At 42.1% G+C, this 27,386-nt stretch overlaps 1 protein-coding gene across 4 annotated transcripts in view; it reads right to left on the bottom strand.

The window, feature by feature from the left end:
- Positions 1-27,386, bottom strand: part of cita (citron rho-interacting serine/threonine kinase a) — a 213,702-nt gene that overhangs the window by 180,384 nt on the left and 5,932 nt on the right. For all 4 annotated transcript variants that reach the window (XM_060912899.1, XM_060912901.1, XM_060912900.1 and 1 more), the window contains exons 3-5: positions 25,303-25,444; positions 24,987-25,162; positions 15,858-15,959 (exon numbers count right to left, since the gene is read on the bottom strand). In XM_060912899.1, the coding sequence (XP_060768882.1) occupies positions 15,858-15,959; positions 24,987-25,162; positions 25,303-25,444 (420 nt within the window). The remainder of the gene's footprint in view (positions 1-15,857; positions 15,960-24,986; positions 25,163-25,302; positions 25,445-27,386) is intronic.

Genomic DNA, 27,386 nt, shown 5'->3' with positions numbered 1-27,386 from the left:
ACAGCCAACCCGAAGAAGTGTGCAATTGGGTGGGTGGAAGTACGGTATCTGGGCTTCCACTTGGGCAATGGGCAGGTGCGTCCCCAAATTAACAAGACAGCAGCAATTGCGGCCTGCCCGAGGCCCAAGACCAAAAAGGGGGTGAGACAGTTCCTGGGGCTGGCTGGCTACTATCGTAGGTTTATACCTAATTATTCGGATGTCACCAGCCCGCTGACTGATCTCACTAAAAAGGGGGCACCAGATCCGGTCCAGTGGACGGAGCAATGCCAGCAGGCTTTCTCTGAGGTGAAGGCTACACTGTGCGGGGGGCCACTGTTACACTCCCCTGACTTTTCTCTCCCTTTTATATTACAGACGGATGCGTCGGACAGAGGGCTGGGGGCCGTTTTGTCCCAGGAGGTGGAGGGGGAGGACCGTCCAGTGCTGTACATCAGCAGAAAGCTGTCGGTACGCGAGGGGCGCTACAGCACCATCGAAAAAGAGTGCCTCGCGATCAAGTGGGCGGTCCTCGCCCTCTGCTACTACCTGCTGGGATGCCCTTTCACCCTCTGTGCGGACCATGTGCCCATCCAGCGGCTCCACCGCATAAAGGATGCCAACGTGCGGATCACCCGTTGGTATCTGGCACTCCAACCCTTTAACTTCAAGGTGATCCACAGGCCGGGGGAGCAGATGGTTGTGGCGGACTTTCTCTTCCGTCGGGGGGGGGGGAGTCGGCTGCAGGCCGGACGGCTGCCCGGCCTGAGTCGGGCTGTGGGGGTATGTGGCAGCGGGGGCGTGGTCAAGTGCCGGTCTGTGACCGGAGGGAGGAGTCAGGGAAGGTAAGTGGCAGAATCACTACACCTGATGTCAATTAACCTGTTTGTGTGTCTTCCCAGTGACCGCGCCCTATATGAGGAGAGCAGAGGAAGAGAGCTCTCTCCTGAACCAGACGACTTGTGTGTGTGCGCGCGCGTGCCTGGAAGAGAGTAAATATTGCGTCTGAAAAGAGCAATAAAAAAAAAAAAAAAAAGTTATTGAACTTTATTCTGGCCTGCCATCTTTCTGTGCTCCTCCCCCTCCTACGAACTGCTACAGCGCCCAATGTGCCCGTGAACCTCTCGCAAAACACGTCCAAATCTTTGCAGTTTGAACATTCTTGGGCCATGAATGCTACTTAAAATCCACCTTCTGTCACGTTACTGCACCCCCCAGCAACACATCTACATAGCATGGTGATAAAATTAGCTCAAAATGGAGGATCGGAGTTGCAGTCAGCTCTGTGTTTTAGTATACCGGAAATGGCGATGAGACCAATAGACTTCCTGCTGCGACGTTACGGATGTCAAGGTGATTCACTCAGACCGCTACCTATATAAATCACTTTAATCATAAAAATTACTGTATTAGATTTATTGTTAACGCTTAAAACTATTCCTGTGCCATTCTTGAGGTCTCAAGGCACTTATAAACAAAAAGTGAGGCCATGGCTCTGCGTATATGCTTTAAACCGTCTTCGATAACAAGACCATTTTTATTCTTTCGAGAAACAAATGCATGAAATAAGGAAAATTAATTTCAAACAGAATAAAACCGCTTTAGTGCTGAAATGAGTAAAGATATCTAGAAATCGGCATAATAAACTTATTTATATAAAAACAATCTAGTAAACAGAAATTAGCTGAATTGCTCATATTCAAGATCATTTTACTTTGAACGATATCGTTTTTGCAGATATCGCGGAAAGTCCGCAAAACAAGTTAGTTCCTGCTGTTAGTCATCACTTGCGTTATAGAATCTATTTAACTTTATTCCACTCAGTCTCGTCGTACATGCGCTGACGGTTGTTTTATTCTATCCACATTCACTGGATTTTGAGAAACGGAGCATTTTTACTTTTATTTCTTGCAAATTTGAGAAATAACTTTATACCAAACGTCCAACAAAATAATTTCCGCTTAGAATGCAAACAAACCGGTGAAATGACAGTAGCAATTTGTGAAAAATGCGAAGAAAATAATTCTTGGGAAAAAAAAAGGATAAATTATTTAAAGTTTTTATTTATCAAATTACCATAAAACAATTTTATTCCATATTTTGTTTGGTTGTTTTTTTATTTTTTTGGGGGGGTTTTGTTTTCGAGTAGAGTTTTGATTTCATCCTCAGTTGGTTCAGCAGCACGCGCCGCCATTTTGTTTTTCTCGATTCATGGTATATGAGCTGATAGCCTAGTAGTAGAGTAGCCAATCAATCAGAGCGCACAACTGCTCATATCCAGTGAATGTGGATAGAATAAAAACAGCTGTTTCCTCACTAGGCTCTCTTTTTTTCCCCTCGGTCTTGAAATTAAGACGACAAAACAAAAAACATACCCTCACGCTCGTCATGTTACCAATAAACTGAAAAGCACAAACTGCTCTTTTCCGAAGACTTTCCTGTGGTGGAAAACGTACTGCCACTGGAGACTCCTGGACGCTGAAGTGAAATGAGCATGTCCTTACAGAAAAGTTCATCATATCAAAAAAAATCATACTTTTTTTTAAAAAAATAACAGTATGAAGGGTTTTTTTAAACTCATTTATTATTAGTCTTAGATTATGCAACGCATGCATGATGTAATTGTGCTGCCATTACAGAAACAATACCGGATTCAAGCAAGTGCATCGTTATAAACCTGTGATTTGCCTTGCAGCGGGCACTCCTTTTACAGCTGCTTTAATAGAAAATTAATTAAACACCTTGTAAGTAAATGTTTTCCTTACAATGCTAATAGCAAAACTAATCTTGAAGAATTAGTCTACTGATAAATAAACTTGGATTAAAAAATGGTTAGGTGATTTTCAGTTTGGTTATTACACAAACTTATTCAATATGCAACAACTGTCATGCATTATTCATAAAACCTGCCAGCAACGTGAAGAATGTGACTAAGACACACACACACACACACTTTTTCTCAGTATCTCTTCATCTTTGTTTCACCAGGCAGTTGCCTGCGTTTGGGATGTCAAAACATATTTCACTTTAAGTACTTGAAATTTCCATAGTGTTTACATATTCAAAGATAAATCCACTTCTGCCTAATACAAGTCTTTTGGCTCAATGACTTGTTGACTTGTCTTTTGTGGGAAATGGCTCGGAATAAACGCATGTAATTTATAGCATACGTGCATGAAAAATACGATAAACCGTGTTGCGGGGGAAATTGGAAATAGTGAACGTTTACATGGATCTCAAACTGAGTGAGAACAGCAGTTACGGAGATGTGTGCGTGTCTACAAGTATCGAGACAAAGCACAATTCTTTTGGAACTATACAACCTTGTCAGACAAACTAAAAAAAAGAGGGCTGTGTGTGTGAGATCCCTCGAACACCATTCCCACAGTGAAGCACGGTGGTGGGAGCACCAGGATAAGGAGGCTGCTTCTCTGTGAACGGTCCTGGGGTATTGAAGGAAGCATGAATGGCGCGATGTACTTTGACATAATAGAGGAGAAGTTAATCTCGTCAGCCAAGCAAGTGAACCTGGGAAGAAGACGGATGATTCAACAAGACGACGGATGATTCAACAAGACGACAACCCCGAACATACAGCCAAAATAGCTAAAGAAGGCTTTGCATGGCGTAACCAAGCCCTTGACTTGAATCCCACTGAAACTTTATAAAGGAATTTGAAATTGCCCGGACCATCATAACCTTGGGGCGGCACGGTGGTGTAGTGGTTAGCGCTGTCGCCTCACATCAAGAAGGTCCTGGGTTCGAGCCCCGGGGCCGGCGAGGGCCTTTCTGTGTGGAGTTTGCATGTTCTCCCCGTGTCCGCGTGGGTTTCCTCCGGGTGCTCCGGTTTCCCCCACAGTCCAAAGACATGCAGGTTAGGTTAACTGGTGACTCTAAATTGACCGTAGGTGTGAATGTGAGTGTGAATGGTTGTCTGTGTCTATGTGTCAGCCCTGTGATGACCTGGCGACTTGTCCAGGGTGTACCCCGCCTTTCGCCCGTAGTCAGCTGGGATAGGCTCCAGCTTGCCTGCGACCCTGTAGAAGGATAAAGCGGCTAGAGATAATGAGATGAGATGAGATGAGAGATCATAACCTTGGGGAACTGAGGAGCTCTTGCCAAGAGAAATGGGCTTAAAAAAATTTTTTTGTTTGTTTGTTTTTGAACCATGGTTCTGCAGAATTAGTTACTTATTCCCTCCACCACGGAGGTTATGTTTTTGGTCTGGTTTGTTCGTCTGTAAACAGGATTGCGCAAAACCTACCAACCCGATTTCCATGGAACTTAGTGGAAGGCTGTAGAATGGTTCACATTAAATTTTGAACTGGATCAGAGTCATGGGGCAGACCTAGTTTCATTTTCTCCAACGTTACAAGCAACGGCATTTGGCCTTGGTGGAGGTCTGCGCTCTCTAAGCTACACCTGAAAAGCACTGATGGTAATTTTTAATGTTCGAATACTTTCCCCCCCAATCAAGCTCTTTTTCTCAACATATTTGTTTATGCCTACAAATACATACAAGTGCTACTTTGTTCTTAAGTCAAAAAGACATCGTGTGTACATTTGAAGTGGATATATGCACTGGAGGTATCTCATCTCATCATCTCTAGCCGCTTTATCCTGTTCTACAGGGTCGCAGGCAAGCTGGAGCCTATCCCAGCTGACTACGGGCGAAAGGCGGGGTACACCCTGGACAAGTCGCCAGGTCATCACAGGGCTGACACATAGACACAGACAACCATTCACACTCACATTCACACCTACGGTCAATTTAGAGTCACCAGTTAACCCAACCTGCATGTCTTTGGACTGTGGGGGAAACCGGAGCACCCGGAGGAAACACACGCGGACACGGGGAGAACATGCAAACTCCGCACAGAAAGGCCCTTGCCGGCCCCGGGGCTCGAACCCAGGACCTTCTGCACTGGAGGTATATTAAATTAAATCAAAACTGACCAAATACTTCCCCCCCGTATGTGATGTAACGTAAGAGCATAATGTAGGTGCAGCGCTACTGCTAACGCGTCCCTTGTCTTGTCAATGTAGAATTATAAAGTAACTGAAATTCAACTTTTGAGTTGAAATTGAGATTGTCCACTTTTCGTTCTCTCAAACACACACATCAGATACATGTCTGATCATGACTTCATGTTAAAACTGCTAATGTTATACTCATGTTGTCTGTTGTCGCCCAAATGAGGATGGGTTTCCTTTTGAGTCTGGTTCCTCTCGAGGTTTCTTCCTCATGTCGTCTGAGGGAGTTTTTCCTTGCCACCGTCGCGCTCACAGGGATTAGGGATAAAATTAGCTTATTCTGTAAAGCTGCTTTGCGACAATGTCTATTGTTAAAAGCGCTATACAAATATACTTGACTTGATCATCTGGTCTGTTCTGAGAGACTGCATGCCAGATGCTTGCTCAGTCCTGTGTGCAGTTAGATGTGATGTGTCTGGTTCAGTCTGGCATGATGGCGCTCTGACTCCATTTTTTTTTTTTTTTAAAGATATTTTTTTGGGCTTTTTGCACCTTTATTGGATAGGACAGTGTAGAGACAGGAAATGAGCGGGAGAGAGAGAGACAGGAAGGGATCGGGAAATGACCTCGGGCCGGAATCGAACCCAGGTCGCCCGCATTCATGGTATGGCGCCTTAACCACCCGAGCCACGACGCCCCCTGACTCCATTTTTTGGTCAAACGCATTCACGTACAGGACAGTCTCTGATAAAGGACCCTTCAGATGGTCTGTTCCAGCACATCAGTGGTAAATACCCTGAGGCTAGATGTGCACCACAGAAACCATACAGAAAACAGAGTTTCCAGAATGGGCACTCTGCAGAGCTGTAACAGAGCTCTCTCTCTGTCTGTGTGTGTGTGTGTGTGTGTGTGTGTGTGTGTGTGTGTGTGTGTGTGTGTGTGTTGCCTCACTGACATCCCCACAATAACACACAGGAGCTTTGAGATGGTGTGGTGATGCATTCATACACACACACACACACACACCATGAATGGGAGGCCAAGCTGCCAGACCATAAACGGCAGCACAGCATTCTAGCCAACGTTACCTAGCAACAAGGTAGTGAGGGGTCTTGTGCTCAAGCAATGACAGATTTTTTTTTTTTTTTTTGGGGGGGGGGGGGGGGGGAATGTTTGTTTGCTTTTTTTTTTTGGTAAATTTATCTAATATGCACAGTTCAGGATTTAGAACGAGGGCAGTAAGAAAAGGGGGGAATTATAGGAGTTTAGGCTTTAATAAGGAAAATCATTTGTGCAGATAGAACCGTCTATGTTTACTCTCATGAGAATCCCGCGTCTGTGCTGCAGGCTTTCCAATCTCACCACACCCCATACACATGAGCAGGGGCTTCACAGAAACCCAATCCATTCCCATGGCACGTCAAAACATACATGCAGGGGAGGAATTAAACACAGTGCAATGACGGAAATCCCGTTCTTTGTGAAATTGCTGGTTTAGATGGACGCACACTGGAAACCTCACAGTGAAGACCTCCGTCTCACGCGCACAAACTTATTAAACCTGTTAGCTGCCATCAGGTCCTTCAAAGTCTGAACATAATCAATGGGTATTGTGGAATTCCCGAAGATTGCAATCGGAAAAGTCAGATTTCAGCATCATCTCGGAATATCACTGGCTACACAATTACATGAAACGATTCAAAAATTCATGATGCCCTCACGCAATGACAAATCAATTCTTCAGGCATCTTAATGTAACCCCATTAAATATTACATATTTTTCCCCCAGTATGACCAAATTAATCAGTATTCCCCATACCATTATACTGGGAGGAGCATCCCCACCCCTGAAAGTCGTGTTGTCCCCTCCCCCCCCACACACACACATTTTAAGGTCCGGGGAAAAAAAAAAAAGGATTTCAGTTCTATTGCAAAAATTGTTCCAAGTATTGTTCTAAAACCAGTGTGAACACTTAAAGTGCCATTCCACCATTGGATGTATTTTTTTTTGGCATAAAATACAATATATTTTATGACATGACTAGACAGAGAAATCTTTTAGCTTCAAAATGATATATCAAACAATTTTTTGACAACGACAAGTATATTAATTTTGCGACCAAAGTCACCTACCCTTTTAATTTCCGCGCGGTAGTGAAACATGATGTCATCGGCAGGTTCCCCTTCTTGTGTACCACGTCACGTGTGACGTGGCACAGATTATCAGCAATGGCGGATAGAACGCGATTGTCAGCTTCGGAAAAGAAGCGAAGGAAAATAGCAAGTGATGCCCAAAGGAGACGGTCGATGGTGAATATCGGTACAGCAATCGACAAGTGGAAATCGCGTTCTATCCGCCATTGCTGATAATCTGTGCCACGTCACACGTGACGTGGTACACAAGAAGGGGAACCTGCCGATGACATCACGTTTCACTACCGCACGGAAATTAAAAGGGTAGGTGACTTTGGTTGCAAAATTAATATACTTGTCGTTGTCAAAAAATTATGTTTGATATATCATTTTGAAGCTAAAAGATTTCTCTGTCTAGTCATGTTGTCATAAAATAGATTGTATTTTATGCCAAAGAATACATCCAATGGTGGAATGGCACTTTAAATATGACTCCTTTAACTGTTCGTTCAGGTCCAAATGCTCTGTAACAGGAGCCGTAGGGAGGGGTCCTGCAGGTGACCATCCTCATCCAGCAACCCCCCCAACCAGTAAACTCAGGGGAAACACTGTTAACATATAAACTAGGGCCTGACCAATAAGGGATTTCTGGAACTGATACCGATAATGATACAGTTGTGCTTATAAGTTTACATACCCTGCAGAATTTTTGCTTTCTTGGCCTTTTTTCAGAGAATATGAATGATAACACAAAAACTTTTTTCCCACTCATGGTTAGTGGCCTCGTCTCGACAAGTTAGTGGTTGGGTGAAGCCATTTATTGATAAACAACTGTTTTCTCTATTTTTAAATCATAATGACAACAAAAAACATCCAAATGACCCTGATCAAAACTTTACATACCCCAGTTCTTAATACCGTGTATTGCCCCCTCTAACATCAATGACAGCCTGAAGTCTTTTGTGGTAGTTGTGGATGAGGCTCTTTATTTTCTCAGATGGTAAAGCTGCCCATTCTTCTTGGCAAAAAGCCTCCAGTTCCTGTAAATTCCTGGGCTGTCTTGCATGAACTGCGCGTTTGAGATCTCCCCAGAGTGGCTCGATGATACTGAGGTCAGGAGACTGAGACGGCCACTCCAGAACCTTCACTTTGTTCTGCTGTAGCCAATGACAGGTCGACTTGGCCTTGTGTTTTGGATCATTGTCATGTTGGAACGTCCAAGTACGTCCCATGCGCAGCTTCCGGGCTGAGGAGTGCAAATTTGCCTCCAGTATTGGCTGATAACGTGCTGCATTCATCTTTCCTTCAACTGTGACCAAGTTTCCTGTGCCTTTGTAGCTCACACATCCCCAAAACATCAGCGATCCACCTCCGTGCTTTACAGCAGGAATGGTGTTCCTTTCATCACAGGCCTTGTTGACACCTCTCCAAATGTAACGTTTATGGTTGTGGCCAAAAAGTTCAATTTTGGTCTCATCACTCCAAATTACCTTGTTCCAGAAGTTTTGAGGCTTGTCTCTATGCTGTTTGGCATAAATTTTTGTTGGTCTACCTGACCGTGGTTTGGTTTTAACAGAGCCCCTGATTTTCCATTTGTTAATCACAGTTTGAACACCGCTGACTGGCATTATCAATTCCGTGGATATCTTTTTGTATCCCTTTCCTGTTTTATACAGTTCAAATACCTTTTCCCGTAGATCCATTGACAATTTTTTGCTTTCCCCATGACTCAGAATCCAGAAACGTCAGTGGTTGGATGAAAGATGCAAGAGTCTGTCTGGATCCCAGAAACTCACTCAGCTTTTATGCACACACACGGATTACAAGCAAACAGATCACAGGTGAGGACGTTACCTTTAGTAGCCATTCAAACCCATTTGTGTCAACTTCTGTGCATGTTATCAGGCCAAAATCACCAGGGTATGTGAACTTTTGATCAGGGTCATTTGGGTAGTTTCTGTTGTCATTATGATTTAAAAAGAGAAAACACAGTCGTTTGACAATAAATGGTTTCACCCAACCACTAAGCATGAGTGGAAAAGATGTTTTTGTGTTAGCATTCATATTCTCTGAAAAATGGTCAAAGAATCATAGATTCTGCCAGGGTATGTAAACTTATGAGCACAACTGTAAAAGGTCTGTGATTTCCAATAACCGATATTATCTGCTAATACACGTCCCTCGAAAAAGAGATAAACATGTCTTCATTGAAATAGAAATGTGTTAAAATATTGTGAATAGAACAAAAATAGTCAATAAATACACATTAAAAAAAAAACATTATGAATTATATACACAACAGAATTACTTTAATTAGGCCTATGTATGTAACTATTGATCCGGAAACATGTACGTTTATTTATTTATTTATCCAGAAACGTGCGTATTTAGCTTACTTAATTTAAACAAATGTTTAATTCAGCTTCATCACTCAAATACAGCATATATGCAATGTTAATACAACTACAAAATACTTTAGGATACTTTGTTGGGTTATACAAACAGGAACTGTTCAAAAAAAAAATTCAGTTAAAACTAAAAAATAGATTTTGTACATATATGCAATTACTTTATTTGTGCAACTGAAACTGACTTTTTTTTTTTTTTTAAATAGTTGCATGCCTTCATCTGTTTGACATGCCATCACTACTCTGCTTGGGTCTGCTGATTGTTGTGATTTGTGGGGTTCCAGACATGTGTTGCCAAGAATGGAGTTGCAGTGTGCCCTCTAGTGGACAAACTACGCAATGACAACCCTGATCACATGGTTAAAGGATCCATTTTCTGTCTCTCCTTTTCTTTTTTAGTCGTTATTTAAAGGCCATTATAAATGGCAAGACAGATTTATCAATGCTTGGCTCATATTGATCCCTGATCCATCCATCCATCCATCAGGGTTGCGGGGAAAGTTGGAGCCAATCCAAGTTGACTCCGTGCAAAGGCAGGTCACCAGTGTATCGCAGCGCGAACACAGAGGCGAACAACAATTCACACTCACATTCACACCTATGATCAATTTAGAGTAACCCGTTGACCTAACCAGCATGTCTTTGGACTGTGGGAAGAAACCCAAGCAGGGGAGAACATGCAAACTCTATACAGAGACGCCCCAGTCAGCCGTGAGTTTCAAACCCAGAACCTTCTTGCTGTGAGGCGACAGTGCTAACCACTGCACCTCATCCCCCCCAAAAAAAATCTATGTTCAAATGACAGAGTTACTCTTTTTTCCATGGATGAATCATCTAAATGACAGTGTATATAATATCTACGCCATTAAGGTTCTTGTTATAGTCCATTATAACAAGAACCATTTAGCAGATGCTTTTATCCCCAGAACGACCTGGGGAGCAGTTGGAGGTTGGGTGCCTTGCTCAAGGGCACTTCAGTCATTCCTGCTGGTCCAGGGATTCAAACTGCCAACCTTTTGGTCCCAAAGCTGCTTCTCTAACCATTAGGCCATGACTTCCCCATATAATAAGGCAAGTTGTGTGTGATGTTTTCCGGACAACACATCTTCGATAAAACGCGTTAACGGAATCACTTGCCTAAGGTAGAAATTGTAGTGCGTATATACATGGCTTTACAGTAACCAAAGGGTGCTTGGGGCAAAAGCTGTCACTCGTCTGGTTCAGATAAAACAGACACGAGTGTTTCTGTGTGGAGAAAGTAGAAAAGTTTATACTCGAATTGTGGTTCTATCTTCGTCTTCTGGCAACGACTGTGAAAATGTGCAGGAAAACATTTCTGGTGTCTACTTTTGAACTAAAACAACTCGGGGTTTTTTTTTTTTCGTCTGAAGCTCTTGGTAGGCACCATAAAATCCCCTGGATACATGCAGTCCAGGAGAGTGGCTTAATATCAGAGAGTTCAAAACACCTACACAACTGTCAATCATTCAAGATTAATGTCTATTGGCTGCCATTTTCATGGCGGGTGGGGTGGAGGAGAGAAGACGGCGGTTTTGGCATTTTGTTGCTTAAAGGTTGGCAGATGCGTATCCAATGAATAGGAAGCAATTAGGGATTTAGCCAAACTGTGTGAATTAATCCTGTGTGAAGATTTTCTTATACCCATTGTCTACAAATTCAAGCTAAATAACATCAACCAGAAAGCATTATTGTGCTAAAACAAATCTGAAACATTAAGGTTTATGATAAAAAAAAATAAAATAAAAATACGATAAGGGGCGGCACGGTGGTGTAGTGGTTAGCGCTGTCGCCTCACAGCAAGAAGGTCTGGGTTCAAGCCCCGTGGCCGGCGAGGGCCTTTCTGTGTGGAGTTTGCATGCTCTCCCCGTGTCTGCGTGGGTTTCCTCCGGGTGCTCCGGTTTCCCCCACAGTCCAAAGACATGTAGGTTAGGTTAACTGGTGACTCTAAATTGACCGTAGGTGTGAATGTGAATGGTTGTCTGTGTCTATGTGTCAGCCCTGTGATGACCTGGCGACTTGTCCAGGGTGTACCCCGCCTTTCGCCCGTAGTCAGCTGGGATAGGCTCCAGCTTGCCTGCGACCCTGTAGAAGGATAAAGCGGCTAGAGATAATGAGATGAGATGAGAAAAATACGATAAGGGCTCAGTGCCGCACTGCTGCCAATGTCTTTGCAGTGCCGAATTATACGCTCATGAATATTCAGATGAATCTGAAAATTAAATGCTTGATGAAATTCAAATTAGAATGCATGTTAAAAGGATCTGAGAGCCTTACGTGTTTCCTAATCTGAAAATTCTTTTCTTTCTAAGTCCGTTATAAAATTTGGTACACTAAATAACAGTTTAGTGAAATCGAGTTCCAGACACGAAATCGAGTTGTACATGAGCTGACAGCCGACGAGGAGCGGAATGGAAGAACTGTTTTATTCTCGCCACATTCAGTGGATTTTGAGAAACAGAGCATTTTTATTGTTATTTTTTGCAAATTCAATAAATAAAAACTTTATACAAAACGTCCAACAAAATCATTCCCGCTTAGAATGTAAACAAACCGTCGAAATGACGGTATTTTTTCAGAAATTGTTACTATAATAATAATTCTTTAAAAAAAAGGTTCTTACCATCAAATACTTTTATTCCATATTTTGATGCTTTTTTTGGTTTTGGTTTTGAGTAGAGTTTTTATTTCGTCCTCGGTTGGTTCAGCAACACGCGCCGCCATTTTGTTTTTCTCTACTCACGGTATATGAGCCGATAGCCTAGTAGTAGAGTAGCCAATCAGAGCACGTACAGTAATTGGTCATATCCAGTGAATGTGGACTGAAGAATATCTGATGTTTTAAGAGAGAATTGCAAAGCTGCATTTAGGAATCAAGCTATGTATGGTTTGATCAAACCATTTATTCCGTTCGAAAAAAATAAATCTGGTGAATACTTCAGAGACACTGCAAAGCTGCTCCTGATCAAAAGTTTGTGTGCCTGATGAGGGAACCGGGACGGAAATTTGAATGCGAAGGGGAAGCCATGGCCGAATGGTTAGAGAAGCAGCTTTGGGACCAAAAGGTCACTGGTTTGATTCCCTGGACCAGCAGAAATGGCTGAAGTGCCGTTGAGCAAGGCACCCAACCCCAAACTGCTTCCCAGGTATGTTGTACGTCGCTCTGGATAAGAGCGTCTGCTAAATGCCAGTAATGTAATGTACAACCCCGATTCCAAAAAAGTTGGGACAAAGTACAAATTGTAAATAAAAACGGAATGCAATAATTTACAAATCTCAAAAACTGATATTGTATTCACAATAGAACATAGACAACATATCAAATGTCGAAAGTGAAACATTTTGAAATTTCATGCCAAATCTTGGCTCATTTGAAATTTCATGACAGCAACACATCTCAAAAAAGTTGGGACAGGGGCAATAAGAGGCTGGAAAAGTTAAAGGGACAAAAAAGGAACAGCTGGAGGACCAAATTGCAACTCATTAGGTCAATTGGCAATAGGTCATTAACATGACTGGGTATAAAAAGAGCATCTTGGAGTGGCAGCGGTTCTCAGAAGTAAAGATGGGAAGAGGATCACCAATCCCCCTAATTCTGCGCCGACAAATAGCGGAGCAATATCAGAAAGGAGTTCGACAGTGTAAAATTGCAGAGAGTTTGAACACATCATCATCTACAGTGCATAATATCATCAAAAGATTGAGAGAATCTGGAAGAATCTCTGTGCGTAAGGGTCAAGGCTGGAAAACCATACTGGGTGCCCGTGATCTTCGGGCCCTTAGACGGCACTGCATCACATACAGGCATGCTTCTGTATTGGAAATCACAAAATGGGCTCAGGAATATTTCCAGAGAACATTATCTGTGAACACAATTCACCGTGCCATCCGCCGTTGCCAGCTAAAACTCTATAGTTCAAAGAAGAAGCCGTATCTAAACATGATCCAGAAGCGCAGACGTCTTCTCTGGGCCAACGCTCATTTAAAATGGACTGTGGCAAAGTGGAAAACACTTCTGTGGTCAGACGAATCAAAATTTGAAGTTCTTTATGGAAATCAGGGACGCCGTGTCATTCGGACTGAAGAGGAGAAGGACGACCCAAGTTGTTATCAGCGCTCAGTTCAGAAGCCTGCATCTCTGATGGTATGGGGTTGCATTAGTGCATGTGGCATGGGCAGCTTACACATCTGGAAAGACACCATCAATGCTGAAAGGTATATCCAGGTTCTAGAGCAACATATGCTCCCATCCAGATGACGTCTCTTTCAGGGAAGACCTTGCATTTTCCAACATGACAATGCCAAACCACATACTGCATCAATTACAGCATCATGGCTGCGTAGAAGAAGGGTCCGGGTACTGAACTGGCCAGCCTGCAGTCCAGATCTTTCACCCATAGAAAACATTTGGCGCATCATAAAACGGAAGATACGACAAAAAAGACCTAAGACAGTTGAGCAACTAGAATCCTACATTAGACAAGAATGGGTTAACATTCCTATCCCTAAACTTGAGCAACTTGTCTCCTCAGTCCCCAGACGTTTACAGACTGTTGTAAAGAGAAAAGGGGATGTCTCACAGTGGTAAACATGGCCTTGTCCCAACTTTTTTGAGATGTGTTGTTGTCATGAAATTTAAAAATCACCTAATTTTTCTCTTTAAATGATACATTTTCTCAGTTTAAACATTTGATATGTCATCTATGTTCTATTCTGAATAAAATATGGAATTTTGAAACTTCCACATCATTGCATTCCGTTTTTATTTACAATTTGTACTTTGTCCCAACTTTTTTGGAATCGGGGTTGTAATGTAATGTAATGAATGCATGTGTATTTGAAATAAGACCAGAGATGGTTGAGTCCCTCTACTGGTCATAATAAGAATCTACATTATCTGAATATTCAATAGCACAGTAACTTCATTGCTCCTCTAACATTTACAGCATTTAGTAGACGTCATTATCCTCTTTGGTCACCATTAAAATCTCACTGGTACACAAAGTTTGGGCAGAACGAGGAACAGAAGCATGACGATTCATCAGGAAGTATTAATGTTTCTCAGAAACGAACCAGAAGTTTTCTGCCTCTCTCTATTTCTCGATCACATTTTCATAAGAGAACTAACAGCTTTCATTTTCACTGTCTGGGTCAACGTGAACCAACAGAAACGAGCCGAATGCAGGAGGACATCTGGGTCTGAGTCGGCTTCCGTTAAAGTGTTCTTATTTTGCTGGAAAAACAAATCTAGCACATGGATAGCTTTAAAAATAAATAAATAAATAAATAAATAAACAAACCACCACCACTGACGTCATCCCTCACCACTTTCCATGACACCAATTATACCAGTCCATTCATTCCATCCAACCTGACCGACAGGTGTTTGTGTGCGGAGCAGAATCTCATCACACAAAACACAAAGACGCAGAGGTTCTATGGCTTTATCAGGACTGCTGGTCTTATTTTCTACATTAGGCAAATCAGATGTTTGTAGCATTGTATTTTAGTGCCCTGTACTGCCTAAGAGTCGACCTGATCTGCCTTCCTTTGTTCAAACTGTGGCTGCTTTATGAGTCACCTTTAAAAAAAATAAAAAATAAAAAATTCAGATGTGAGCAGCTCTGTTCCAGCTGGGGGCGGAGCTCATTTCCAGACCAGAAAAATGTAAACAGAATCCTGAAACAATGAAATAAAGAAATTACCCAGATCTATCGTATAACAAAAACTGCTATTGTTTCTAGAGCCATAATGACCATGTGCGTTGTCTTTTAAGCATTACAAATTGCTTGTGGCCTGAAAAAGGAAATTCCTTTCCCAAAATTGATCATGCAATTTTATAGCACATGCAAAATATCTTTACACAGTGCATCCCCTTTTTGCTCTTATTAATGTTTATTTCATTCTTGTATTAGTTATTTGACTGTTTCCTTAATTTTGCTCTAAACTGATCAGGTGAAGTCTTTTTTATCAAAGCTGCTTATAAACTATCCAAAAAAATAATTTTTTTAGTCGTAGTTTGAATGCTCTCTTTGCTGGATATACAGTATCTGTATGTGCAGGTTTCATTTGCGTTACAATACGCAACATTCCTCACTACTGTCCGGCTTGAAACAGGAAGTGTGTTTGGAACAGGACAATATGAACAATTCATGTTATTTGGGATCGGCTTCCTTTCACACATGGTGTGACCCTCACTAGAGTTCAGACGCAGATCAGAGATGAATTCCCGGGACCGCACCTGGGATTCGTAGCACTCGATCAAAGTACTGCACTCGGGGTTCAAACGCAAGTTTTAAAATGCTGCAAGAGTTAACTTGTGCTGTTTATCACTTTATCACTTACCAGGTAGACATTATCTTGGTCCTGAAAGGCATGCTGGAGCTGTGGAATCCAGGGACTGGTGCTGAGAGCCAGAACGGCCCGTTCCTCCTCATAGAACGCCACCTAGAGGAGAGACAGAAATTGAGGGGGAAAAAAGTGTGTTGACATGGAGATGTTTATATATATATATATATATATATATATATATATATATATATATATATATATATATAAAATCTCATTATCTCTAGCCGCTTTATCCTGTTCTACAGGGTCGCAGGCAAGCTGGAGCCTATCCCAGCTGACTACGGGCGAAAGGCGGGGTACACCCTGGACAAGTCGCCAGGTCATCACAGGGCTGACACATAGACACAGACAACCATTCACACTCACATTCACACCTACGGTCAATTTAGAGTCACCAGTTAACCTAACCTGCATGTCTTTGGACTGTGGGGGAAACCGGAGCACCTGGAGGAAACCCACGCGGACACGGGGAGAACATGCAAACTCCACACAGAAAGGCCCTCGCCGGCCACGGGGCTCGAACCCAGACCTTCTTGCTGTGAGGCGACAGCGCTAACCACTACACCCCCGTGCCGCCATATTATTTATATTTATTTATATATATATATATATATATATATATATATATATATATATATATATATACACACACACACACACACACACGCACACAAAAGGTTTAATTTATATAGCGCCTTTCACCAACCCTTCACAAAGTAATGGCACGACAGAAAGAGGAGAAAATCAACCAAAAGAAAACATGACAGACAGGAGACTGAAAACAAAATGACAATTTACATGAGCATAATGAAAACAGACCAGCTCAAAGCAATTTAAAAAAAAAAAAAAGGTCGAACAGCCAGTGATCAGGAGAGGCGATATCAGGAGGAAGAATAGCAGAGAGAGAAGAGAGATGAGTTGAGATGATTTTTGAATTTGGGAAGAGATTAAATTCCCCAAATTCCATGAAACCCATGATGGATAGTTTAACTTTGGGAACGCACAACAGACCAGAAGATGAAGATCTGAGTGCGCGAATGGGAGAGTAGGGTTGAAGTAATTCCTTTAGATATTGTGGAGCGTAGCCGTGGAGGGCTTTAAACGTCAACCGAATACTGTAACTTTATACTGAATGTGATACAGAACAGGGAGCCAGTGGAGGTTCAAGAACAACAAAAACAAGTTCTCTTCAGAACGTGGCGTTTGTGTCAGCCATCTTGTGTCCCAGGAGCTTTGTGATGAGCAAGAATGAATGTCAATATAATGTACTAATGTCTTTAAAGGCGGCATGGTGGTGTAGTGGTTAGCGCTGTCGCCTCACAGCAAGAAGGTCCTGGGTTCGAGCCCCGGGGCCGGCGAGGGCCTTTCTGTGTGGAGTTTGCATGTTCTCCCCGTGTCCGCGTGGGTTTCCTCCGGGTGCTCCGGTTTCCCCCACAGTCCAAAGACATGCAGGTTAGGTTAACTGGTGACTCTAAATTGAGCGTAGGTGTGAATGTGAGTGTGAATGGTTGTCTGTGTCTATGTGTCAGCCCTGTGATGACCTGGCGACTTGTCCAGGGTGTACCCCGCCTTTCGCCCGTAGTCAGCTGGGATAGGCTCCAGCTTGCCTGCGACCCTGTAGAAGGATAAAGCGGCTAGAGATAATGAGATGAGATGTCTTTAAAATATTTGATTATTGATTTGGTCCAGCTTACCTTTTCAAAATTACATATGATGGCACTGATTATTTTATTTTTGCAGTACAACTGCTTGATTATTTCATCAAATCGCCCTGCTTTGCTTCGTTTAGGGCCCGGTCCCATATATACACACACACACACATCAACGCCATAACCCGCAGATGGGTAAAAACCACAGATTAAGTTCTCTTTTCTCTCCGTTTCGCCCTTCTCCTTTCGTATTCCTTGATCCTCTTCGTGTTATACTCAGCGCAGACAACGCTAATCAATCAGTCTTTTCCACTCCGTTCTGTTGTTGACTGCCATTTATCAAGGATGTGGCCACACTTTAGAGCACTTTTACAGTTGCCCTTGAAACAGAGCTTGGGTCGACATACTGGACAAGAAGCATGCGCCAACTGACAGTACAAGAGTTCTTTTGCCGGTCTGTCATGGTCCATACGACAGACGTACCCTAGCCAGCGGAGACGATTTCTCACCAGCTTTAGTTCCATATCTATCTTCGACGTTTGCGCACCGTAGCACGTCTTCATTGCTGATGAAACGATCCCATTTGATGTTCAGGATGAGACGTAGATGGCGCTGTTGTATTGTACGGAGCTGCCTGACTTCATGCTGATATAAAGTCCACGTTTTGCTACCATACATCAGAAGAGGCATTAAGTATTGGTTGTACACGGTAATTTTGGTCGAAACTGTGAGATCATGCGAGTCAAACACTCAAGCGGCCAAATGCACAAGATGTTGCTTGAATACGGGATACAAGTTCCATCTTTATAGAGCAGTCACTGGTGACATACAGCGGTATGCAAAAGTTTGGGCACCCCTGGTCAAAATTGCTGTTACTGTGAACAGTTAAGCAAGTTGAAGATGAAATGATCTCCAAAAGGCATAAAGTTAAAGATGACTCATTCCCTTTATATTTTAAGCAAAAACAATTTATTTATTTTTCATCTTTTATATTTTCAAAATGACAAAAAAGGAAAAGGGCCCGAAGCAAAAGTTTGGGCACCCTGCATGGTTAGTACCTAGTAACACCACCTTTGGCAAGTATCACAGCTTGTAAACACTTTTTGTAGCCAGCTAACAATCTTTCAGTTCTTACCTGGGGGATTTTCACACATTCGTCCTTGCAAAAAGCTTCCAGTTCTACAAGTTCCTTGGGCTGTCTTGCATGCACTGCTCTTTTGAGATCTATCCACAGATTTTCAATGATGTTTAGGTCAGGGGACTGTGAGGGCCACAGCAAAACCTTCAGCTTGTGCCTCTTGAGGTATTCCATTGTAGATTTTGAGGTGCGTTTTGGATCGTCTTATTGTAGGACCCGTCCTCTTTTTAACTTCAACTTTTTTACAGATGTGATGTTTGCTTCCAGAATTTGCTGGTATTTATTCGAATCCATGCTTCCCTCGACCAATGAAACGTGCCCTGTGCCACTGGCTGCAACACAACCCCAAAGCATGATCGATCCACACCCATGCTTCAGAGTTGGAGAGGTGTTCTTTTCCTGGAATTTGGCACCCTTTTTTCTCCAAACATACCTTTGCACATTGTGGCCAAAAAGTTCTATTTTGATTTCATCAGTCCACAGGACTTGTTTCCAAAATGCATCAGGCTTATTTAGATGTTCATTTGCAAACTTCAGACACTGAATTTTGTGGCTAGGACGCAGGAAAGGTTTTCTTCTGATGACTTTCACGAAGGTCATATTTGTTCAGGTGTCGCTGCATAGTAGAACAGTGCACCACCACTCCAGGGTCTGCTAAATCTTTCTGAAGGTCTTTTGCAGTCAAACAGAGGTTTTTATTTGCCTTTCTAACAATCCAACGAGCAGTTCTTTCAGAAAGTTTTCTTCATCTTCCAGACCTCACCTTGATCTCCACTGTTTCTGTTAACTGCCATTTCTTAATTACATTACGATCTGAGGAAACAGCTACCTGAAAACACTTTGCTATGTTATTGTAGCCTTCTCCTGCTTTGTGAGCATCAATTATTTTATTATTCAGAATGTGAGGGAGTTGCTTAGAGGAGCCCATGGCTGTTGATTTTAGGGACAAGTTTGAGAAGTCGGAGAATTTATACAGCTTTGAAATCTGCATCGTCTGACCTTTCCTCACGAAGAATTTGAACAAGCCACAACTCAATAAGCTAATTAAGGTCTGGAAGCTTGGTAAAAGTTACCTGAGAACTCGAATGTATTGGGGTGCCCAAACTTTCACATGGTGTTCCTTTTCTTTTTTCACTTTCCAATTGTACAAAACAAAAATAATACACAAATCTTGCAGAAGACGCTGAAAAGAAATGTGTCGTCTTTACCTTTATGCCTTTTGGTGATCAGTTCATCTTCTCCTCGCTTAACTATTCACAGTAACAGATATTTTCAGTAAGGGTGCCCAAACTTTTGCATGCCACTGTAGCTGCCGAGGTGCCTGAAGCGAGTGACATTGGCTAACTTGATACCGTCTACGAAGAACTCAGCAGTGTTCTCAATACACATGGTCTCTGTTGTAGCAGTATTGATGAACAGGCTCAGGCTACATCCACACGACAACGGCAACGAGATGTTATTTAAAAATATATCGCGTCCAAATGGGCAACGATCAGTAAAATATCAGGTCCATATGGCAACGCAACGCTTGCTGAAAACGATGCAATACACATGCCACACCTCTAGGGGCGCTGTAAGACGGTCCCTTCGGAGACACCAGAACAATAGAAGAAGTAAGGACGCATGCGCATAAACTATTATGCGCGAGACTTCATATTAGCCACAAAGTCAGGGAAATCTGTTCGTAAAATTACATTATAATGACCAAATACAATGAAAAGTGTTTTTCCAGTCTCACCTGTGAAAGGTAATCCCATGTGATCTCGTTTGGACGGTAAACCTGTTGGTACAGTTAAACGCAGCACATGAATCTTTATTCTCCGCTTTGACCTATCCAATATGGCGGCGAGGATGACGTATGATTCTAAGCGGAAGGTGGCGTCTTTAATGGTCCGGAATAAATTGAATGCTACACGTTGATGGATTAATTTGCTCTTCTACGCCCTTTTTGAGGATTGTATTGTCGGACTTAAACCAACATCTGAAGAGGTGAGATCGCTCTTTTTTTTTTTTCCCTATTTTTGCTGGCGGGATTGACTCTGCCCTAAGGGCAGAGTCTCTCTCTCTCTCTCTCTCTTTGCACCATTACACAATAAATATTCACAGTGAAAGTATTTTGTAAGCGCGTTTCATGAACCAAGTTATAGGATTTGTTGACAACTCGCATCGAGTTCGTTACACTTCTACCCGGCGTGAAGCACTCACAGTCATGTGGTTGTGACGTCATCGTAAACAAATCCGTTCTACTCATCCAGACGACTTCACAACGGCAACGTTGCCAGATCTTTCCACTCTGGAACCTGTTCTCAAAAAGATTGCGTTTTGGGCACCCAAAACGCCGGTGCCGTGTGGACGCCAGGCCTAAACGATAAGCAATTGTATCGGAGTCACCTGAATCCGTTGCCGTGTGGACAGGGCCTAAGTCTCTTTGCTACATCATTGTAGGACGTCAAAGGTGACTGCAGGCCCTCTGGTGTGTCACTGAATAATGCAACGTCATCAGCGTACTGAGCTTCTCTGATAAACAACAGAGGTCCCACAACACTGATAACTATAACTATATAACTATTCCTGAATTTAGTTCCAGTCTGGACCACAACTATAATATCGGTTGGTCCTGACACTCGGGTAAATAAATATACGTGGTGGTTGGTTTTCACAGGAAAATGTAGCGGTCGTATGCTGTTTGTGTACACACCCAGTGCACTCAACAGCACATAATGGCTGACAGTAACAGCGAGGAAGAGCTGCTTTTGATACTCTCATTTTGCACAGAAGACAAAGCTGAAAGAAGAAGAAGAAGAATCTGGGTGCATGAAATCCTGCAGCACAGAGAGAAGTTGGGTTGATACAGAAGACAGACGGATGATAGAACTGAAGAAAATGTGAATGATGATAAACAGGATTGGAGATTCAAACTCTCAAATGCAAACCGACACTACATTACTGAGACAAAACCGATCAAGTCCTTCTGCTTATAACAACGATTAAAATACCTGGCACATGTCTGCAGGATGGATAATGGAGACATAAGGAAACAAATACTTTTTGACAAACGCTCCCCAAGTTGGATGAGGTTGGAGAGACTGTTGGGGATAGATGCCCCGCAGATAAGGAGAATGATGATGGATAGGACAAAATTTCAGCGTCTGTTGGATACAATAGACGCACCCTAAGGAGTCAAAATCTTCAGAAAAAAGGGAACACGATGATGACGACTGGGAGAATTCCACCGTCTTGTTCGGAAATTGTCTTCCCATGAAGACAAGGTTTTCCAATACTTCCGAATGTCTGAAGTTCAGTTTATGTAGATTCTCCACTTGGTGGAAGGACACAAACCACCACATAAAGACGACCAATCAGTGCCAAGGAAAGATTAGCTTTATTGCTCAGGTAAGTATTTAAAAGTAGACGGCCTTTCGATTTCATAAAATCGGTGAAATTTAGTTCCCTCTGAAATGTGGTCATTGCGATATACGTTTAGTTTTGTAATATCAAAAAATAAAAACCCAGGCCATTCTGTGGCTGGGAAGTTATTTAATTTGAAGGGATTCCCAAGCAAATAATGTATATGAAATCGTTCACTTCGCGCAGTCATGCAGACAGAGGAAGTCCGTGTGCGCATGCGCAGGTTTACCTTAGTCATCGTCTTCTTTTGGGTTTTACGGCAGCTGGCATCCACAGTGTTGCATTACTGCCATCTACAGGTTTACCTTTGACCGTGCACTGACAGTTCCATCATTCTGTCACTAAACGAACAACTGATCACACCGAGGTGCTCGCTGACCGCCGATATTTATTAGTTTGGTCCTGCGTTTCCTTTCCTTTGTATAGAACATAACTTCTTTTCTTCTCGCTTTCCGTTACTGTAGTCGGTCTTTCATGTTTCATTCACACACTCACGTCCTCCGTTTTTCTCTCCTGTTTCAAATTTGTATCCCACAATGGTTTGCGCGAACGGGGACAGCCCACCACGTAATGCATGACGTAGTATCTTGAACTGCGTCATGGTGAAGCAGGAAAAAATAGCAGAGAATTTAGAGCCACGTCACCCTAAATTCATTAATTGTTTTAAAAAACTAAGAAAATTGGAAGTCTGTGATTCAAATTCAGTAGCTTCCGGTCCATTGAACAAAAATCACTGGGTGTCGGGGAAAATTCTTTTTATGACCTAAACTTGAAAAATCTTAAAAGGCAGTATAGCTTTAATATTGTCATCAGACAAAAAATAAGATAAGGGTCTGTCTCAGAAACTGGGTGCTGTGGGGGTACCCCACTAAATATACTCGGTCAATAAACTATACGGTTTTGAATGGTGATGTTGGTTTTAATTTGAAATAAAAAGATGAAAGAAATACAGATAAAACTAAATCTTTGATGTGAATACTCTATTCAGAATTTGGCAAAAATTCTGCAAATTTGTGGAAAAATGGCGGCTTGATCTGGGACATGATAAACGGTTGACTACATCGCATTCCCTCAAAAAGGTTGTAGTCCACTGAAAAGTCTACAGTTATCACTAATTGTATTTTAAGTTGTAACTTTATACATTTAAGGATTGGTGCGCTCACAGAATAATCCTAACCGTAATAAAACATCATGCAAAATATTTGATCACCGTTGTGACTCCATTTTCCGCAGACCCAAAACCAATACAATCGTGTGTTTTGATCTAAATGGAAAGCCTCAGGGTCAAGGTCACTACCTCACCAAAAGTAGCAACTTAAAATCACTACGCCATATAAAAATTTGGTTATAAATCTGCGATTTTGTTTTTTTTTTTAAACGAAAGCTGAAAGTTAGGTATAGAATATGTTTCTTACAGAATATGTTACGATGGTAGCTGGTCTTGTATGAATTTCTGAGCTATAAAATGAGTTGTGGTCTATTTTTTACCGTAGCGTGTTATTTGTGTGCGGGGAAGGAGACACATTAACAATTTGCATGTGTAGAATGGAATTTTCCACTCCAACAGTTAGAAGTTGATCGCGCTTCCGTTTGCGGTCTTTCTGTTACGCGGGTGATCTGTTCGGACGTTATCGCTGAAAAGGTGAGTTGACAGTTTTATTTTGTTTTAGTCTGGCAGTATAAGGCAATAGAATGTTTCTTTTTCGTCTTACTTTCATATTTCGTAGTGTTTGCGTATTTTTGGCCAATATTTTGCAACCATGGTCAATTTAGATCGAACTTTTGATAGAATCTACGGCCAGTCATTTTGCCCCGCCCCCGCTCCGTCCGGTGCGGTAGTGATGTCCCGTTGCTCGCGCGCCGCAGCAGAGACCCGCGCGACCTTCAGCCGGTACAGTCGCTGTTCTTTTACCACCGCCGTTATTCTCATCTTCCCGGTGTGTTCTTGATTTTTCCATTGTGTCCCATTTCGCCATATCAAATACCCAAACTGTATCATATTATTCATATTTAAGTGAATAATCAATTCAGTCATCATAACTTGGCATTTTTAACCCAAGCAATCAAAAAGAGGAAATTTATTAATTAAATAAATTAATTCTTCATGATGGAGTTATTTTATATGGAAATCAATTTTACAAAAGCATTTGAACTGTAATCAAAAAAAAATTTCCACAGTGGAGGCCAGATAAAGCAAGATACTATCTTTATTCTTATTAAACATCACAAAAGAAACATTGAGTGTTCGGTAAATGCAAAAAAAAAAATTGTAAAATTAGAAAGTTTATTTTTTGACCGTAATGTCCCAAATGAGAGACCAGTTTCTGAGACGGACCCATAATTCCAATGCACAAGTGTTCACTATACAATATGAAAATAACAGGTGTGTGTGTGTGTGTGTGTGTGTGTGTGTGTGTGTGTGTAGTCATAATAATAATATTTTACTGGTAGCAATAAGAATCTGAATGATATGATTTCAATGGGAATGTTTAGTGGGAACGTTCACATGTACAAAGATGCCTGGGGCAAAAATCACACGTGCTCAGACACCGTCACATGGAAACAATTACCTGATTGGTCAGATGTTTTATCGGCTCAGGTCCAGGCCTAGAAAAATTGCTCCAGAAGCAATCTCTCACCTGGGTTATAGGTATCGTTATTGGTCTGATGTGAGCACCAACCACATAAACTGCAGGGGACTGATTTATTTATAGTCATCGTTATAGTTGCAATTATAGTTATCAGTATTGTGGGACCAGGCCTTTAAGCCACTTGACCTAATCTGGAAAATCATCCGATTCTGTTCCAAATCATTTCATGCGCCATGTCAGACTGTTTATCTAAAACGTCTAGTAATTCATTACTCAGTTATTTGTTTGTTCGTTCAAGTTGAACCACATGTCCATCAGTAGTGTGAAGCTGACTCACGTTGTCCTGTGTGCGCAGGCAGTCCTTATCCATCACCTTCATGGCGTACACGTCTCCCGTGGCCTTCTCTTTCACCACCTGCACCTCAGCGAAGCAGCCACGGCCCACCACTCCTCTCACCTCGAAATCTCTCTTCGACGGCTGCAGCTGCTGGAGCTCGGCCACCATGTCTGAGACTGACACGCAAAACGATCAAATAAAACGTCTAATCATAAATTAAGTCTAGTACCTTGATAAATGAAAGGTGACCGTGAGCATACTCTTGCATTATGTTCCAAATGTATCAGATGTGAGCAGGGCTGCAGTGAGGACTTACCTTTGTTGACGAATCTGGCAACGTGTTTGATCTTCATGAGCTCTGGAGAGCTGCACTCCTGATACAGCAGAAGCAAAGCATCCAACAAGGTCTCCCTCCTCAACTCGCTTCCTCCAGCCGAGCCGTACGCACTGCCCTTCCCCTAGACCAGCAAAAAGAGAAAGGACAGACGGATCGTAAACACTGACGGAACACTCCGACTTTCTTTTTACACCTAATCTCCACCTAATGCATCTGTAATGTACAGTGGTGCTTGAAAGTTTGTGAACCCTTTAGAATTTTCTATATTTCTGCATAAATATGACCTAAAACATCATCAGATTTTCACACAAGTCCTAAAAGTAGATAAAGAGAACCCACTTCAACAAATGAGACAAAACTATTATACTTGGTCATTTATTTATTGAGGAAAATGATCCAATATTACATATCTGTGAGTGGCAAAAGTATGTGAACCTTTGCTTTCAGTATCTGGTGTGACCCCCTTGTGCAGCAATAACTGTAACTAAACATTTCCGGTAACTATTGATCAGTCCTGCACACCGGCTTGGAGGAATTTTAGCCCGTTCCTCCGTACAGAACAGCTTCAACTCTGGGATGTTGGTGGGTTTCCTCACATGACCTGCTCGCTTCAGGTCCTTCCACAACATTTCGACTGGATTAAGGTCAGGGCTTTGACTTGGCCATTCCAAAACATTAACTTTATTCTTCTTTAACCATTCTTTGGTAGAACGACTTGTGTGCTTAGGGTCGTTGTCTTGCTGCATGACCCACCTTCTCTTGAGATTCAGTTTATGGACAGATGTCCTGACATTTTCCTTTAGAATTCGCTGGTATAATTCAGAATTCATTGTTTCGTCGACGATGGCAAGCCGTCCTGGCCCAGATGCAGCAAAACAGGCCTAAACCATGATACTACCACCACCATGTTTCACAGATGGGATAAGGTTCTTATGCTGGAATGCAGTGTTTTCCTTTCTCCAAACATAACACTTCTCATTTAAACCAAAAAGTTCTATTTTGGTCTCATCCAGCCACAAAATATTTTTCCAATAGCCTTCTGGCTTTTCCACGTGATCTTTAGCAAACTGCAGACGAGCAGCAATGTTCTTTTTGGAGAGCAGTGGCTTTCTCCTTACAACCCTGCCATGCACACCATTGTTGTTCAGTGTTCTCCTGATGGTGGACTCATGAACATTAACATTAGCCAATGTGAGAGAGGCCTTCAGTTGCTTAGAAGTTACCCTGGGGTCCTTTGTGACCTTGCCGACTATTACACGCCTCGCTCTTGGAGTGATCTTTGTTGGTCAACCACTCCTGGGGAGGGTAACAATGGATGAATTTCCTCCATTTGTATACAATCTGTCTGACTGTGGATTGGTGGAGTCCAAACTCTTTAGAGATGGCTTTGTAACCTTTTCCGGCCTGATGAGCATCAACAACGCATTTTCTGAGGTCCTCAGAAATCTCCTTTGTTTGTGCCATGATACACTTCCACAAACGTGTTGTGAAGATCAGACTTTGATAGATCCCTGTTCTTTAAATAAAACAGGGTGCCCACTCACACCTGATTGTCATCCCATTGATTGAAAACACCTGACTCTAATTTCACCTTCAAATTAACTGCTAATCCTAGAGGTTCACATACTTTTGCCACTCACAGATATGTAATATTGGATCATTTTCCTCAATAAATAAATGACCAAGTACAATATTTTTGTCTCATTTGTTTAACTGGGTTCTCTTTATCTACTTTTAGGACTTGTGTGAAAATCTGATGATGTTTTAGGTTATATTTATGCAGAAATATAGAAAATTCTAAAGGGTTTAGGATTGTTTGGTTGGTTTTTTTTGCATGATTATTGTTTCATTTTTAACTTCCTGGAATGCTTTATTTGCAGATAGAACTGCAACACAGATTTACGTTTTTCTTTTCTTACCCAGAAACCATAAAAGATGCAAAATGTGGCACTATAAGGCAGGTGCAGGGGTTCGCAAACTTTGTGCGGCAGTTTGTAGTTTTAATGATAAAATAACTTCCACTGACCGCCCAGCACGGATAATAAAATAATAAAACTCGATCT

This window comes from Neoarius graeffei, chromosome 28 (assembly GCF_027579695.1).
Source record: "Neoarius graeffei isolate fNeoGra1 chromosome 28, fNeoGra1.pri, whole genome shotgun sequence".
Taxonomy (NCBI): domain Eukaryota; kingdom Metazoa; phylum Chordata; class Actinopteri; order Siluriformes; family Ariidae; genus Neoarius; species Neoarius graeffei.
This window is presented reverse-complemented; position numbering and strand designations above follow the sequence as displayed.